The sequence below is a fragment of the Triturus cristatus genome, chromosome 3_2, assembly GCF_964204655.1.
Source record: "Triturus cristatus chromosome 3_2, aTriCri1.1, whole genome shotgun sequence".
Taxonomy (NCBI): Eukaryota; Metazoa; Chordata; class Amphibia; order Caudata; family Salamandridae; genus Triturus; species Triturus cristatus.
The window spans coordinates 1092510111-1092527921 of record NC_140584.1 but is presented as its reverse complement, the minus strand read 5'-3'; the positions used below and the strand labels follow the sequence as shown (position 1 = coordinate 1092527921).

Sequence of the window (17811 nt, the reverse complement as noted above, 5' to 3'; positions counted from 1 at the left end):
GCACATCTTCTATCTTGCCATACGTATGCACAGGTCCTGTCCCCCTTCCGAGCCAAGTCGGTAACAGTATATCTCGCCGATAGCAAGCAGCGCTTTGCGCTGCATCGCTAGGCGAGACCTAAAAAGGTTTGCGTGGCTGCCAGCCTCCTTGTGTAGGCACCATGCATGTTCATCGACAAAATGACATGGACACTTTCTGTTTTTAGATACTGATCCAAGTAGGATCGGTGATCAAAAATAAAACATGTAAAAGCGTTTTTAATACTTTTTAAAGCAATCAGGGACATGGGCGTAGGAAGTGTGGGGGACGCGGGGGATATATCCCCCCCAGATTTTGGAGTGGGGGGGACACGGGGGACAAGGGTGGGGGGGACGAGGGGACAAAGGAATTTCCCCTCTCCCTTCTGTTATCGCAGGGCCATTAGCACGCGAAAGCGCTACCTAATGGCCCTGCACTTGACCTGTCTGGAGTCAGAGGCCACCCGCCCTCTGCCTTTTGTTCTGCTGCAGGAAGGCTCAGCCGTTCTGGGAAGGGGGGAGAACGGAGAAAAAATAAACGCTGTCTCTTTTCCTTCATGGCAAGGACCGTGTCCACTACTCCTGATCTGCCTCTGGCGGCTGCCCTCCTCTCTTTATTCCTCCATCTCTTTCTGTCTCTGTCTCGCTCCTGCTTACGCGCTGATTTCAAGAGGCAGCTCTTAAGGTATCTCTCTTGCCTCTCCTTTTCTTTATTTGTTCCCCTGTGAAATTGATCCAAAAAAGGCTGAACACTTTGGCTGTAAATGTCCTCATTTTCTGTTTGCTATTGAAAAGAAAAACCTCGGAATGGAGAGAAAAATAGTTAAATACCTAAATAAAGCAATACAGAGTGGACAGCAGACAGGCCAGACTGTTATTTACACCCACACACATTAGCGCCACTTTACAGAGTTTGCCAGTGAAAGCGCTACTTTCTTTTTATCTTCTTTCTTTGAACAACAATGTTTTCCCAGGGTGGGTAAGTGCGCCATTCCTAAAGGGACTGCAATACCTGGTTGATGGGTAGAGTGGAAACGTTTAATATGATCGTTTTCAACTTTTTAATTATTTTAACTTATAAAATGCGGCTCTGTGTTTGGGGATGTGGTTTTTTTTAAACCAAACTGCTTACATTTTGAAAGGATATAAGCAATGGACATTGAAAGGGGTCCCTTCCTGGTCCTGTAGCCATGTCCTGAACTTTTTAGGCAAAATCACTTACTGATTTCTGAATAATGAGTTTAAAACCGTTAAGGTAACCATGTTTTTTTCTGATTACAGTTCGCATGCTTTGCTTATTCTTGCATTCTATATGAGTGTTTGCTTTTTCCAGGGTGTTATTCATTTTTTTTCAGGCAGCATTTTACTGTTGTCTAGTGCATAATTTGAATTTAGTCGCAGCACAATTGAGTTGTGCTGAAGGCAGTGCGAGTTTCTCTCAGTGGGGCAGTATGGTGTTCAGTGTGGGAGAGAATGTGGCACTCTGGCCAGAGCTGCTGAATTTGGAACTGGAGAACCATGTTCAGACCTTCATGACCAGTTCACCATACCACTCCTGACAGAGCTTATTCCGATGCTACACCTTAGAAGGCCCGATAGACCTTAGAAGCCCAGGTGTCTTAGCACCACAATCCATACGGCCGTTCACTTCCAGTCTTACGGGCAGGCATATGAAGAAGCACATCCTAGATCCACAGTGAATCTGTCACTGAGATCACAAGACCCTTGAGGCCAGTCCACCTCACCCATTGGTACCTCCATTGGCCTTTTTCCAGCACTAGCAGTGCAACTTGCCAGGGGTTGGCAATGTAGGATTTGCATGCACACCAAACTTAGGGGGTGATTATAATGGCAGTGGGACCGCCATGTCACCCCGCCGGTGGCGGTCCCACCGCCATTGGTGACTGCATCACAGCCCGCCATATTACAATGGCGGGTGGTTACCTGGCGGTCGGAAAGACCAACCACCACGCACCCGACGGGCTTCTTGGGCCCGCCGGTGTGGTGGAGGGGCTCGTGGTTCCTACAATGCTGGTGGTGCCTACCATGCACCGCAGCAGGGATTACGATGTCCCTTACCCGCCAGCTTATCAATGGTGGTTCACCTGCCATGGAAATGCTGGCGAAAGGGACATTGGGGGCCCGTAGCAGGCCCCTTTACCCCTGGCCCTCAGACATGGGTCCTGGGGGGCATCTATGATGCCCCACAACATATCACTGCACCATGTGGCAGGCACCGATATATTTAACATGTTCCTTTTTTTTTTAACTTTGCGGCGGATGATGCAGCCAGCAGCACCTGCTGCAATGTAAAAGATAGGCACTGCGAACACCGTAGTGGCAGTCGCATTGTAATGCCTATCGTGGGGCCTCCACCTTGAAGGCCAGCGGTCCCATTCCCCGATTCGATGGCGGTGGTACTGAAGTCCGCCTGCCATCGTAGTCAGCCCCTAAGTTTGCATTTTATGAATATGATTCAGCGGGAAATAAATTGATGTTTGCAATTTAATTGACTTTGGTTGGCCTCATATCTATGAGATTTCCCTGTTGAATGTGCCTTTACATAATACATTTTTGGTTGTATGAATTGAATGCATACTACACTCTCCTACAGGTATTAATTTGAGTGTCATTAGGAGTGTCTGGGACCAATTGTTTTCTTAGGAATTGTTTTCTTTACTAACCTTTGCAAAGGGCCCTAAACTTCACAGCAACACAAGTCACATTTCTTTTAGTAATTTGGGATCCGTTTGAGCTACAAAATTGTTTTGGAGGAAATCGTTAGATTATGCAGCAGATGATGTATTATGTGGCAAATATGATACAGCCATAGTTAAGTGGAAAACATTTTTCCACTTAATTTTGCCCCAACATTGTAGTTGATCAATTTGTAAGATTTGTAAGTTCCCCAAACCTAAAGTCGAGTTTGAGCACAATTTGCATTTTAAAAGCAGCCCTATAACACAGGGCTACTTTTAAACTGACCTCAGGCTTCAGCAGTGCACACATGCAAGCGCAGAAAGGGCTGCTGGCCTCTAAACTGCCATGCCTTATTATATTCTAGGGACTTAAAAGTAGTTCTAGTCCCCCTGCCCTATTATGTACTAGGGCCTTATAGGAGAGGTCATGCCAATCATAGGGGTACCCTAACCTATAGTGCACCCTAGTGTATGCAGGTGTTTTCACTGTGTTTTTAAGTGCCTCTTTCAGAATAGCACTGGCTGTTTAGGCAGAGGCCAGGGTCAGTCAGGTACCACCAGTACCAGTCAGCAAAAAGTTGGGGAGTGCCCAGGGCGGCTTTGCAACACTAGAGAAACAAAAACTCAGAATGTAAAACATAACACCATGGTTGGGGGGTTCTCTTCAATAATCAGAATTGATTTCTATCCTAATGAACCCATTTTCCAACATTAGGATAGGGAAAGACTGGGGAAAAATCATAACGTTCTAATCTATACATTGAAGTTTTTATGCAGCTCTTTGATGACGGTTAATTGCTCACTGTTCAATGTTAGGATTTTAACTTATAAACTTCAAATACCAAAAGAATATCTTAGACAAAAGCAGTAACTCACTGACCTATTGAATTAAAACTTTCACTAGACAAGCCTTTGATCTCTCTCAAAAAAGAACATTAATCACCAAAGTTATCTTCACATTTTTATTGTTGCCTGAAAAATGCTGGAGACCAGGAATGCAGCAGCAGGTACTTTTCAAACCCTAATGCACTTTCAAACACGACGCCCCCACCCTAAGTCAGCGGCCCTTGTTTGCTTTGTGCATTAAGATGCAAGATTCATATATATGTTTTTTTTAAACATTTGGTCTCATTACTATATGAATGTAAATAACAATAAAGCATACATGCAAACTGTGACTACATGCCTGCTTTTCTCAATATTTCACTTCGAAAGTATGCGATTGTATTTGTTTAACGGGTGGTGATTTGTATAGGGTCACTGGAAAGTTCACAAGGTTGTCCCTGTCCCCCCCAGAATTTAAGTGTCTCCTACGCCCCTGATCAGGGAAATAGCAAGGGGTGAAGCAGCACGGGGAGGGCGGGGGAACACAGCAGCAACACGGGGAAAGGCAGAGGGACACCAAAGCAATAGGAGGATAGCAGAGACGTAAAAGCAAGATGGGAAAGGCGGGGCACACAGAATCAACAAGTGGAGGGCAAGGTACAAACAAAAGCAACAAGGGGAGGGCAGGGGGGTCACTGAAGCAACATGGTGAAGGGCTGGGTGCACGGATGCCACAAGGGTAAAGAGTGTTTAACAATGATCCCTAAATAAAACCAAGCTTTAATTGTGGTCTCTCCGTCGATACTATTGATCAGGTACACCTGCATGGTTCTGCTACCCCAAGATAAGGCTGCTCAATCTAAACTGTCCGAGCAGCCTACATACGTTTTCAGATCGCCTCCATTTGGATTCATAGCCGTAGAATTCTTCTAAATTGTGTTTTTGGACAATGTCAGCATAAGCCGTCCAGTGCCAGTTTCCTTATTGTTTCAATGAAGTGCCATCTTTCCAGTGTATACATGTCACCATTAGATAGGTGTAACATCAGCATGTAAAACAATTGTTAACGAAAATAAATATTATGCACCGTCTACTAATAACTATTTTCTTTAAGTACCATGTGGATATTCTGAGGTGTCTTATTTCTGTTTTTGACGCAAACTAGAATCAAAAGGAAAAGGACAAGAGTTCACACCACTCCAAAACAAAATAAAACATGACCTTTATTTGTATGTGTACTCACTGAACCGTCCAGGATGGTGCCCTGAAGCTGTGCAGCACCAGTTAATATTTAAGAGGAAATGCAAAAGCAACAAACCTGATGGTCACGTCTCCTCGGAACGCATTAAAAGCCCCATGGCCAGCGCCATTCTAGGGACCCGATTTGGTCCATTCTGGAGCGCCAGTAACAGACTACAGGTTCCGTGGCACTTCGGGGACTGGCCCACTTCATACCTCGATGCCCCCTTGGATGGTTACCGAGGGCTCGAGCTCAAATCTATATCTGGGAAAACATGATGTGAGCCCCAAGTAGAGCTGATGTGGTAAGCTGATTAGACAGATGTCAAAACCTGCATTCCTCAGCCCTCTCCTCTGCAGGCACAGAGGCAGGACAAGCTTTTGTTTCTCGAGATTCAAAACCATGTAAAGAAAATATAAGATGAGTAGATTTGTGCTCACTTCAGTTCAAGATCCCCCAGAAGAAGGTCTGCCTGGAACGAACCCTCGCAGCCTCTCCCTGCGAGTTTTATGGGTGGCCATAAGCTGCGGCGTTTTTGTGCTTGAAAAAACTTTTCGCAGTGGCAGCCCCATTTAAATCAAATAAAAAATAAAAATAAAGTTTCCATTCTGCAAACGACCATGCGACTTCCCTCCTCCCTTCCACCCACAGCACTTCTAAAGCTACTAAAACACGAATGCGGGGCTGGTTCAAAACCCCTGCAACGCTGAATAAGTAAAAAAAAAAAAAAGAAAAATGGTAACCTGACCCACGAGGAATGCAGCTGTCACCCTGCGCGCCGCTACTTGCTCCCGAGAGCAAAACACTGTGGGAGTGAACATTAAAAAAGAGGTGGGACATGCGCCCGACTTTAGCCATTTGCGTGCTTTCATTATTGAAAGACACATGCAATAGCCAATTCTGTGTGTGGGATGAGTCAGACCCACTCCGAGTAAACACAATAAGACTCGCAGAGCAACGTTTGCGCGCTGGCTCAGGCTCGACCTAAAAAGCAGCACCTTTGCGCCACCATTAGGAAAAAACCTATCACTTTATACCTTTAAAATAAAGCCACATAGCGACTGATCATTTATTTAATCACACAAGTCCCCGCGCTGCCTTGAAAGCATAGCCCGCTAGGACATGGCTAGACTGCCAACACCAATGCTGGCTTTGCTCGTATACTTAAAGCAGCATGAGAGCAAAGCCTGGATTGAAAGCTGCATGAGAGCAAAGCCTGGATTGGTACGGACTGGTGAACTTGGAGCTCCCAAGGAGGCCAGGAGGACTGCTCTGCCTTTCCCCTGACCCCTAACAGAATGCTAGTGTTAAGAGCCTGATGTACTGTGTCCAACGCGACATACGTACAAGACCTGTCCAACCGGATATGCGCATGGGCTTTATGCTACTGCAGCATTGCCAATCACCAGATTGGCCATTGACGACCTGCCAGGCTACACCAAAGCCAGCGCAAAGGAGCCATGGTGGGCAATAGACAGTGCTTGGATAGGACAATTTTTTAAAATTATGGCGCAGATGCCTACACTTGGGTGGGTGGGGAGTTGGGCAACACCCAAGTGTCCAAGAGGAGGAACCGCCCCTGGTGGGTCTTGTGGGAGCCCCCACACTCTACGGGTATTTTCCTGGGACGCAATTGAGAGCGGTTTATCCTCCCATTTAAAGAGGTGCCTAGATGGGTGGTCCTATCTGTAGCTCATGTCCTTGTAGTAGAAAAAGTCCAGCATAGGTTTAAGGCCTTTGCGTTTGCCTAGTGTGACTGGCAAGAGGTCTTGAAAGCGCTGGTCGACCATGCATTACATGAGATTGGGCATCAAACATTGAATCGCTAAATCACGACCTCCTTATCTTCACTGAAGTGGACCCTGGTTAGTACGTCTTGTGGAGACTCTCGTAGGGTTTGCTGTTGGAAGACCCTGTGAGTTTTATAGAGTCAGATAGGGAGGACCCCCACGGATTTCAGGATGGCTTTCAAGTTCTCTTCTGGGACAGCCTTGATATGAATATTGTTTCTGCTGGATCTGTTCTAAAGGTCCTCACATATCTCCTGTAGGGGGGGATGTGCTGCTCCTCCATTGTAAACATTTTCTCTTGTAGCGTTTCACAGTCATCAATTTTCTATTGTAGACTTGTCTCGATGCCATAAACCCTACTGCCAAGTCCGACAGTTTTGTTTCACCTCCTGTAGGTTGCTGCGTTAGTCAGACTTTAGTATCAGAAGGTGTTTTGTGATACCCAGGTCCTGGTTTGGGGGCCATCACTGGCGCATGAGTCTGTGATGGCCCTGCCTCTCATCCCCAATGCCACTGTACTGGAGCGAATTAGAGACTGCTCCGGAAAGGCTTTGATCAACTGCTCTTGCTTGTGCCTGACCCCTGGCATGCCCCTTTTGCTTTGCTAGTAGGCAGTGACTCTGTGCAGTCAGAGGGGTGGCCACGGGGCGGCAGTCGGGATGCGTCTGAGTCCACGGCAAATTAGTTGTGAGCCCGAAGTACAGAGGAGGGATTAATATAGTCAGTCCTTACACGGAGTTCAGAAGATTGTACATGGAATACGCTTAGCCATTCAATACCTCTCTATCATAGGTCCCTCGTCATCTCCCTAGCCAAGATGGGGTGCACCAGAGGCCAGTCCGTAGACATCCTGTTCCTTGCGGCATTCAGTGTCAGGGAGAAGAGTGGTTGTGGGGAGCGTGTTAGCTCCCTGAGCTGAGGTGACAGGGCTTAGTTGTCAAGCAAATCAGGAAGTCGGCCTCTTCTCATGGGCAGCGAAGTCATCTGGGTCAGCAATGGGGCACACCTCCACCCAAGCATCCCTGCAGTTCAAACAGGTTGCACCAGAGGGTGGACTCCCTGCATGTCAGTGGGCAAAAGCTTGAGTAGATTCCCCACTAACCTGGGGAAGGTGCCTCACAGGGCACTTCACAGGGTGCTGCACAGGCCGCAGGAGTCTTATACCCTGGGGCACCGGGGCGGCATTGCACTCGTTCACTGCATGTTCGCTGACTGTCCCTGGAAGAAAAGCCTGTTGGTAGTCAGGAGGCAGCCACCCTCCACTACTGCTCAGCTCAAGGGAGGACAGTGGACGCCACGCCGTCAAGTGGGGTCCCAGAGCTCTGCGTCACCACTGCGGGGCCACTCAATAAGAACGCAGCTGCGATCACCCCCCCATTCGTCTTCTGCAGGGCACACAGGGATGGCCCCGGGATCCAGCAAGGGCCCCACGTGTAAAGGCTCCACCAGCGAGGCTCAGGACTGCCAGATTGTGGCTGCCACATTTTCCCAGTAAGGCCTTTTCTCATTCAAAGCCCTTCTCCAGCTTCAGATGGGCTGTATCTCGTCATTCCCTGCAGCTCTCTACAGCCGCCTGGTCCGCTAGCTCTGAAAATAGAGCCCTCTCCAGAGAGGAGGTGTCACCAAGTAAACAGACCACGCCCCAGCAGTATCTGCTAGTGCTGTTCTCGCCTCAGCTATCTTGTGATTGCTATGGATAAGGGCTCCAAGAGTGGACCCCCTCAGCAAGTGCTCGCTATATTCAGCATCTCGCCAAGCCCTCCAGAAGCATAGTAACAAGATTTGGCCTAATGCCAGTGTAACACTACTTTCAAATGCTCTATTTAGCTCAAAATAAGGTAGATTAGGAATGCAACTTATCAGATGAAAGTGTTTGAAAATGCCTGTGCACACACAAAATGACCTATAATAAATATTATAACGTAGGACAAGAGTTCACACCACTCCAAAACAAAATAAAACATGACCTTTATTTGTATGTGTACTCACTGAACCGTCCAGGATGGTGCCCTGAAGCTGTGCAGCACCAGTTAATATTTAAGAGGAAATGCAAAAGCAACAAACCTGATGGTCACGTCTCCTCGGAACGCATTAAAAGCCCCATGGCCAGCGCCATTCTAGGGACCCGATTTGGTCCATTCTGGAGCGCCAGTAACAGACTACAGGTTCCGTGGCACTTCGGGGACTGGCCCACTTCATACCTCGATGCCCCCTTGGATGGTTACCGAGGGCTCGAGCTCAAATCTATATCTGGGAAAACATGATGTGAGCCCCAAGTAGAGCTGATGTGGTAAGCTGATTAGACAGATGTCAAAACCTGCATTCCTCAGCCCTCTCCTCTGCAGGCACAGAGGCAGGACAAGCTTTTGTTTCTCGAGATTCAAAACCATGTAAAGAAAATATAAGATGAGTAGATTTGTGCTCACTTCAGTTCAAGATCCCCCAGAAGAAGGTCTGCCTGGAACGAACCCTCGCAGCCTCTCCCTGCGAGTTTTATGGGTGGCCATAAGCTGCGGCGTTTTTGTGCTTGAAAAAACTTTTCGCAGTGGCAGCCCCATTTAAATCAAATAAAAAATAAAAATAAAGTTTCCATTCTGCAAACGACCATGCGACTTCCCTCCTCCCTTCCACCCACAGCACTTCTAAAGCTACTAAAACACGAATGCGGGGCTGGTTCAAAACCCCTGCAACGCTGAATAAGTAAAAAAAAAAAAAAGAAAAATGGTAACCTGACCCACGAGGAATGCAGCTGTCACCCTGCGCGCCGCTACTTGCTCCCGAGAGCAAAACACTGTGGGAGTGAACATTAAAAAAGAGGTGGGACATGCGCCCGACTTTAGCCATTTGCGTGCTTTCATTATTGAAAGACACATGCAATAGCCAATTCTGTGTGTGGGAGGAGTCAGACCCACTCCGAGTAAACACAATAAGACTCGCAGAGCAACGTTTGCGCGCTGGCTCAGGCTCGACCTAAAAAGCAGCACCTTTGCGCCACCATTAGGAAAAAACCTATCACTTTATACCTTTAAAATAAAGCCACATAGCGACTGATCATTTATTTAATCACACAAGTCCCCGCGCTGCCTTGAAAGCATAGCCCGCTAGGACATGGCTAGACTGCCAACACCAATGCTGGCTTTGCTCGTATACTTAAAGCAGCATGAGAGCAAAGCCTGGATTGAAAGCTGCATGAGAGCAAAGCCTGGATTGGTACGGACTGGTGAACTTGGAGCTCCCAAGGAGGCCAGGAGGACTGCTCTGCCTTTCCCCTGACCCCTAACAGAATGCTAGTGTTAAGAGCCTGATGTACTGTGTCCAACGCGACATACGTACAAGACCTGTCCAACCGGATATGCGCATGGGCTTTATGCTACTGCAGCATTGCCAATCACCAGATTGGCCATTGACGACCTGCCAGGCTACACCAAACCCAGCGCAAAGGAGCCATGGTGGGCAATAGACAGTGCTTGGATAGGACAATTTTTTAAAATTATGGCGCAGATGCCTACACTTGGGTGGGTGGGGAGTTGGGCAACACCCAAGTGTCCAAGAGGAGGAACCGCCCCTGGTGGGTCTTGTGGGAGCCCCCACACTCTACGGGTATTTTCCTGGGACGCAATTGAGAGCGGTTTATCCTCCCATTTAAAGAGGTGCCTAGATGGGTGGTCCTATCTGTAGCTCATAGTACCCTCCACTACTGCTCAGCTCAAGGGAGGACAGTGGACGCCACGCCGTCAAGTGGGGTCCCAGAGCTCTGCGTCACCACTGCGGGGCCACTCAATAAGAACGCAGCTGCGATCACCCCCCCATTCGTCTTCTGCAGGGCACACAGGGATGGCCCCGGGATCCAGCAAGGGCCCCACGTGTAAAGGCTCCACCAGCGAGGCTCAGGACTGCCAGATTGTGGCTGCCACATTTTCCCAGTAAGGCCTTTTCTCATTCAAAGCCCTTCTCCAGCTTCAGATGGGCTGTATCTCGTCATTCCCTGCAGCTCTCTACAGCCGCCTGGTCCGCTAGCTCTGAAAATAGAGCCCTCTCCAGAGAGGAGGTGTCACCAAGTAAACAGACCACGCCCCAGCAGTATCTGCTAGTGCTGTTCTCGCCTCAGCTATCTTGTGATTGCTATGGATAAGGGCTCCAAGAGTGGACCCCCTCAGCAAGTGCTCGCTATATTCAGCATCTCGCCAAGCCCTCCAGAAGCATAGTAACAAGATTTGGCCTAATGCCAGTGTAACACTACTTTCAAATGCTCTATTTAGCTCAAAATAAGGTAGATTAGGAATGCAACTTATCAGATGAGTGTTTGAAAATGCCTGTGCACACACAAAATGACCTATAATAAATATTATAACGTAGTAGTCCAGGCTTATAACTGTTTGTATAAGCCCACAGCTTTAACATTCTAATGTTTTTCTTCATGTTTCTCCCTTTTTAATTTAGAACATTCTACAAACATGGGTAGAATTTTCTAATAGCCTTACAGCTCTTCTGCCTCAGGCTATACTGGTTGTTAAAGGCCCTCTCCCTCATTATACGCCCTTGCCTGCTTTTCGAGCCTATAACTCTGGTTTAGGACCTTTAACAACCAGTAATAATGTACATTTGTCCAAAATACAGAACTCTACCAGCACCACTGGCAAGGAAGAACATTTCACCATCATAGTTACATTTGTCTTTTGAAAAGAATGTGTGGAAGGTTTGTTTGGCTCTAGTTATTGCTTCAGAATCAGTCTTCAGAGTCAATTTTGCATCACAATTGGAAAAGGATATTGAGCCACCAGCTGAGCACATACATTTAGATCCCACTGTTCTAAGACTGAAGGTGCTGGTGGAAATATGCTCGCCAATAAAATAATTAAATCTGTACTTTAGATTTGTAGTACATTTGTAACGCGTTTACATTAATGATTTCCAGCCTAGTCTAAGGGAATGACATGGTTTATACTTTCATCTATATATACTAAAAAGACACCATCACCAGGACTCCCGAATGGTTTCTTTCATACAATATTATTTGCCAACTTATATGTATATTATCAAAACAGTTTACCCAGTATTTGTTAATATGATTTAACAGAGAAATAAAAAGCATTTTTAAAAAGAAAAGTAATGACATATTTTGGAGGAGCAAACACTTATTGATATAATGTATATATTTCTAAATTTTTATGTTAAGTCTATGCTACAAGTCCTCCTTAACTGTTGAACCGAAATTGTGTACTTACATTGTCATGTTTAAAAAAACACAGCATCTTCAACTCGCGGAAGACCCTTTTGCATGAGACCAAATTTTGGAAGACGTTAGGCATTTTTTTAAGAGCAACCCTCTTTCCATCTCTAGGATCTGTCACAGACCTGTGAAGGCAATAGAATATGCATTTAGAATTTATTGCAATGCAGCTAAAACACTCATTAAACATACATATATGCCTATCCTAAGCCACATAAATGCTAAGTCAGTTAGAAAATTAAAAGGCAATGGCAGGGCCATTGATAAGAGGCTGTACGGCATTAATGATGACTCAACTGGAGTGCATATTTTCTACTTTGTGTGCATAATGATATTTTGTCAGGGAAGGAGGGAAAAGTTACTCATTTGTAAATCTAGTACTATATTATAGAGATCTTCACTTAATTCATGAACACAAAATATCTGTAAGAAACTGGGTTACTCATTGGGAGGGTTGAACCACAAAAGTCACTAAATTAACCTGTGTTTAACCCGCTGGTCGGATGGCTAAAAAGCCGTTAGGCTTAACTTAGAGGCAATGGGCAAGTATTTACGCAACACAGAGTAGTAAAACACAACACAAGAAAAATCCCAAACGAATTTAGAAAAATAGAGTACATTCTAAAATGTTTAAATAACAACAAAACGATCCAATCAGTAGAATCGGACACACGTTTTTTAAAAATGTTTTTTTATTGTCGGTAAAAATAGTGCAAACTGTTGGTATCTGGTCGAACTGGATCCGGACACAAGTTCAAGCTGACCCCAATGGAGTGCAGACCGGGTACAGGGCTAGGTTCGCCCGCTAGGAGTTGGACCTTTTGTCCCTGGTGCTGTGATGTGGAGTCCTGCTTCTGTTCTGGTGGCGCTGCCTACCAAGAGCAGCAAGGTGCTGCAATGCGTGGACTTGTGTCAGGATTTGCCGCATCGCTTCCAGTGAACCTGCTGATTGGAAACAGCGAGGTGCTGCATCGGCACTGTTGAAGCCAGCAATCAGACGCTGCCAGGTGCTACAGTGCGAGGTCCGCAGTAGGACAGCATCATCACCAGATTTGGTTTTGGCACGAAAAAGCCAACTTTCTAAAGAAGCATTTTCAAACATGTAACTTAAAATCCAACTTTACCAATAAAGATGATTGTAAATTACATTTCAGTGTAAACAGCATAACTATCTGCTCCGAAATCTGAAGTTCTCACTTATAAATGTAATATGGTAACCCAGTGTTAGTCTATGGGAGAGATAGGCCTTAGAATAGTGAAACACAACTTTAGAACTTTTTCACTGTTGGGACATGTAAAACCTGAACTCAAGTCCTACTTTCTCAATATCCCGCGCCCTGCCCTATGGGTTTTAGGGCCTACCTTATATTAACATAAGGAAGATTTAGGCCTGGCCAAAGGTTTATTGTGCTAGGTTAAAATGGCAATTTAAAACTGCATGACAGGCTGCAACTGCAGGCCTGAGAGAGGTTTTAAAGGGCTACTTTAGTGGTTGGCACAATGAGTGATGCAGGCCAACTAGTTGCATTTAATCTACAGGCCCTGGGTACATGTAGCACTATTTACTATGGACTTACAAGCAAATTAAATGTGCCAATTAGGTGAGGTCCGAATTGACCATGTTTTTGGGAGAGAGTGCAAGCGAATTAGCACTGGACAGCAGTGGTAAAGTGCAGAGATTCCTAAAAGTCAACAAACACTGGTTCAGCAAAGAAAAGGAGTGAAGGCAAAAGGTTTGTGGTGTTCCTGTAGAGAGGGCTAGGTCCTCATCCCGCCAGTCCAAAGCTCAGATATACTAACTAATACTCTGATGAGCTTCCCTGCTTAGGCGACAGACGTGAATAAGGGCTTCTTCTGAAATGGCACTTGTTAGTTCTATGCCCCACTGAACTTAGTTGGATCACTCTGTTAACATTCTCTTGAGCAGGCCTTGTGTTGGTGGTCATCGCTGGTGGTCAGTGTAGAGTAAAGAGTCTGGTTCACCAAAGCTTCATATTGGCAGTCATTGCAGGCGGTAGAGTCCTGGCGCGAATAGGCCTGTTATCGGTTAGGAAGAGCCAACAACTTCAGGATTTCACCTTTCTTCTCAGGAGGAGCTCAACTGATGCCTAACAGGGGTCCAAGACCAGTGGAGACATAACTTGGGGATAAGGAACCCACTCTAGCAGAGCCCAGCAGGGCTCAGGCAGGTACAGTGGGCTACAGCCTTTACAATATAAGATGAATCACACATGCCTTTACAAAGAGGGCTTTACAACAAATGTGTTTTTACGACGCAAGCTTTTACTATGTTAGGGCTGCCCGCAGAAATTTTGACCCTGGTAATGAGGCTACATGAGACTAACTTTGCTAAAGTACAGTGGGGAGGCCCTGGAGATGTTACTCCTGAGTTCCCGGTAGAGCGTGGTGTGCGCCAAGGTTGTACCATGGCCCCCACACTCTTTTCATTATATATTAACGGGATAGTAGAATGTATGCTTAGCGCCAATACAGATGCCCCAAAGTTCGCCGGAGTTATTACTCCGATATTGATGTTTGCAGATGATACGCTTATCGTATCAAAAACTCAGAGTGGCCTGCAAAGAGCTCTGCTAGTGTTTGAAGATTTTTGTCTTGGTCATGGTCTGGAGGTGAACGTGGCCAAAACGAAACTCATGGCTTTTAACCCACATCCAAGCTATAGAGGGAAAAAGTTTTTTATGAACGGGCAACCGTTAGAAATGGTTAATAACTTTGTTTATCTAGGTATGCACGTAGCAAAAGATAACAAATGGAGTAAGCACACAGAGATGGCTGCCCTGAAATTCAGACAAATATCGGGAGCATAAAAAAATCTTTTACTAAACCAATAAAACCAGTGCTCCAAGTCTATGCGGCCAAGGCCCTAAGTTCTGCGCTGTATGGGGCAGAGCTATGGGGGTTCGACCAGCTAACATCTTTAACTGTAGTTGAAAATAAATTCTTTCGTAGCATAACTGGTCTTCCCCAGAGTACCCCTTTGGTACCTTTAAGATACGAACTAGGTAGGAAGGCCATTATGGATATAGCTAAACTGCGTCCGGTTTTATACTGACGGAGGCTCTGGACCACTCCAGAGCTCTTCCCTTATGCCAAAGGGCTCATGGATGTTATAAAATTAGATGTGTTCCACAAGATCGAATGGTTGAGGAACCTCCATGAGACCTTGATTGACCTGGGTATGGAGGGGCTGTGGAGTGACCCAGCGGCTGCTCTGTTGCCTTCAAAGAAATCCTTGAAAATTATGTACTGGGAACGAGTTGCATATCACGTATGGAGCAGAGCAAATTCCTCTGGGATGACCGGTTGTTATCTGGAGGTAAAAACTATACCTGCTCTAGAACCGTACTGGGACATGGTTACCAAACCTGGTGATAGGAAACTTTATTTTCAGTTCAGAGCTGGATCTTTATCACTTAGGTCTCTCACAGGAAGATGGGCTAGTGCATGCGAGGAAATATGTCCCGCTTGTGGGCTACAAGCAGAATCAACCGCCCATTTCCTGTTTGTCTGCCCTGTATTTGCTACCCCAAGACGAGTTTGGTTGACTCCAATGTGCAAGACTCTAGGCACTAGGAGCAGTGCTGTTGCACTAAGAATCTTACGCACAAGCACTTTACCAATTATCTCTATAGCATTAGCTAAATGTTTGGGGTGGGCATGGAACCTAAGGCAAAAAGCCTCTAAGTAAACATCAGAAGTACTTTTATTAAAACATATAAACATATAAATAATGGGATGTGGGTTTTCTTTTTTAATTGATATTCTTTTACTTTGTAGTAGATGTAGTTGATACTTAACTATGTAGATTCTATTTCTGTAGTCTTTTCGACTTGTTTAATGCTCTTTTTAAGTATTTATTGCTGGATTTTATTAATTGTATTGGGCACCAGATGTGATGTCTTGTTCTATGTTTGTGTCTTTTATGATCTTTTAAAATCGAATAAAGACTGATGAGGACTATGCAGGATTTAACAACAAATATATGCCTTTAACACGCATGCCCTAACAACGAAATGTGTGGTAAATGCATATGCGTTTTTGTAGGCTCAGTTGCACTTAAGGTTAAATAGTGTCAACCAATTAGCACACAGCAGAAAGAGAAAACATGGACAATTTGCAATAGTTTGATGGGGGGGTTTCCATTTACTAGTACACTCACGAGTAGGGAGTGTGTCAAACCTAAACTGGGTATAAAGTGTCCTATCTCTAGGTTTCTGTATAAAATCAAGATAGCACTCCAACCTTACCACCTGTTTGTGTAGAAATCTCCAGTCAATCTACCTAGGTTGGGAGTGCTATTCTCCTCGTCATCTATCCAGGTCCAATAGGCCTTCTTGAGATCAGCCCCGCTCAAGTGTTTTCCAGACTCCCAAACTTCTCTTAAGCCCATTGAAAGAAAAGACTTTTTGACATTTCTCAACCAACCAATCCTATGTGAACCCGTCGCGCTCATCACTTCTCTAAGGCCATCAACGTATTTGGATAGCTCGGGGGTGCGCCATAGGCGGGTCCAAAAAAGCAAGGGGCGTAATCTAGCAAGATCCCTAAATGAGCGCCTGCCCATGTCGCTCATCAGGGGCTTAAGAGGAGTGCCCCTTGGGAGCGAGATCAAGTCCCTAAGTAATTTGCTTTCAGATCTTGAAATTTCATCGACATTATCAAAACCCCAGAGTTCGGCACCATAAAGTGCCGAGCTGACATCTTTAGCAGCATAAATCACAAGGGCGGGAGCAATGGGCCTGCTCTGCGAAGAGCGATGTTCCTTCCCAAATGCTCCCGTAACCCGCTTGTGATTCAAGAGCATTTTATCAATATGGGGTCTCCAACTTAGTCTGTCTGAAATTCTGATTCCGAGATAATCAAAAGTATTAACAAGCTCCAAGGGGACTCCATCCAAAGTAGGAGTTATTTTAAGGGATCTGCAGGGATTAAACGAGAGAAGTTTGGTCTTCAAGGTGTTTATAGTCAAGCCTCTCAATCTGCAGAAAAGATAGAACCTATCCAAAAGTTTTTGCAACCCTGCCGGGGTTTTAGAAATTAGCAGGGTGTCGTCGGCTAAAAGTAGGGCAGGAACTTTATCACCCGTCAGGGTCGGGGCATCAGCTGGAGTTTCCTGCAGGAAACTTACCACCCCATTCACATATAAAGAGAATAGGGTGGGAGCCATAACACAGCCCTGGCATACTCCCCTATTAACAGGGATTTTATCCGTTTTCTGTTGCTGAAAGCCCCACCTCGCCTGAGCATAGTTGCCCTCATGAAGACGAATCAAAAGGTCTAGGATAGGCAACGGAACACCTATTTCCTTCAAGACCAACCACAAGTGGTCACGAGGGACTAGATCAAAGGCAGTCTTTAAATCTATGAATGCCAAATAAAGACTGCCCTTGCCAATCGAGACCACCTTCCAATACAAAAGAAGGAGCCTAAAGACCTGGTCAATGGTACCCGTGTTTGCTCTAAAACCCGCCTGGTAATCTGTCAGGATGTTGTTATCATTGGCCCATGTCAAGATTCTCTCTAGCAAGACCCTGCCAACTACCTTCTGACCAGCATCAATGAGGCTGATGGGTCGGTAGTTGGCAGAGTCTTCCCTAAGTCCCTTTTTAAATATTGGGATCACCTCCGCCCCTTTCCATGATTCTGGGACGGGGGATCCTTTAAGGAGAGCATTAAGCAGGGTGGTGAAATACCTGGCACAATTTTGGGGATCGGCTCGGAACAAATCACCAGGGAGGCCGTCTGGTCCGGAAGCCTTGGCTGGGACTATTTTATTAATAGCAGCCAAAAGTTCAGGTTCTACAAATGGATCATATGTCTCTAAAACGAAAGATGACAAAGAAGAACCAGGAAAGTCACCTAGGCTATGAGCAACATCCCCAGAGTAGAGTTTTTTAAAGTGATCGAACCACTCCTGGTTCGTAATATGATTGGGAATTGTATCGGAGTCCAGGCCTTTGGACTTCCTGAACAGTTTCCAAAAGGCAT

General features: G+C 45.8%; 1 protein-coding gene across 1 annotated transcript in view; it reads right to left on the bottom strand.

Annotated features, from left to right (window-relative positions):
• Nucleotides 1-17811, bottom strand: part of NLK (nemo like kinase) — a 1424501-nt gene that overhangs the window by 1001452 nt on the left and 405238 nt on the right. The window contains exon 2 of the mRNA XM_085649870.1: nt 11798-11927. Coding sequence (XP_085505996.1) covers nt 11798-11927 — 130 coding nt within the window. The remainder of the gene's footprint in view (nt 1-11797; nt 11928-17811) is intronic.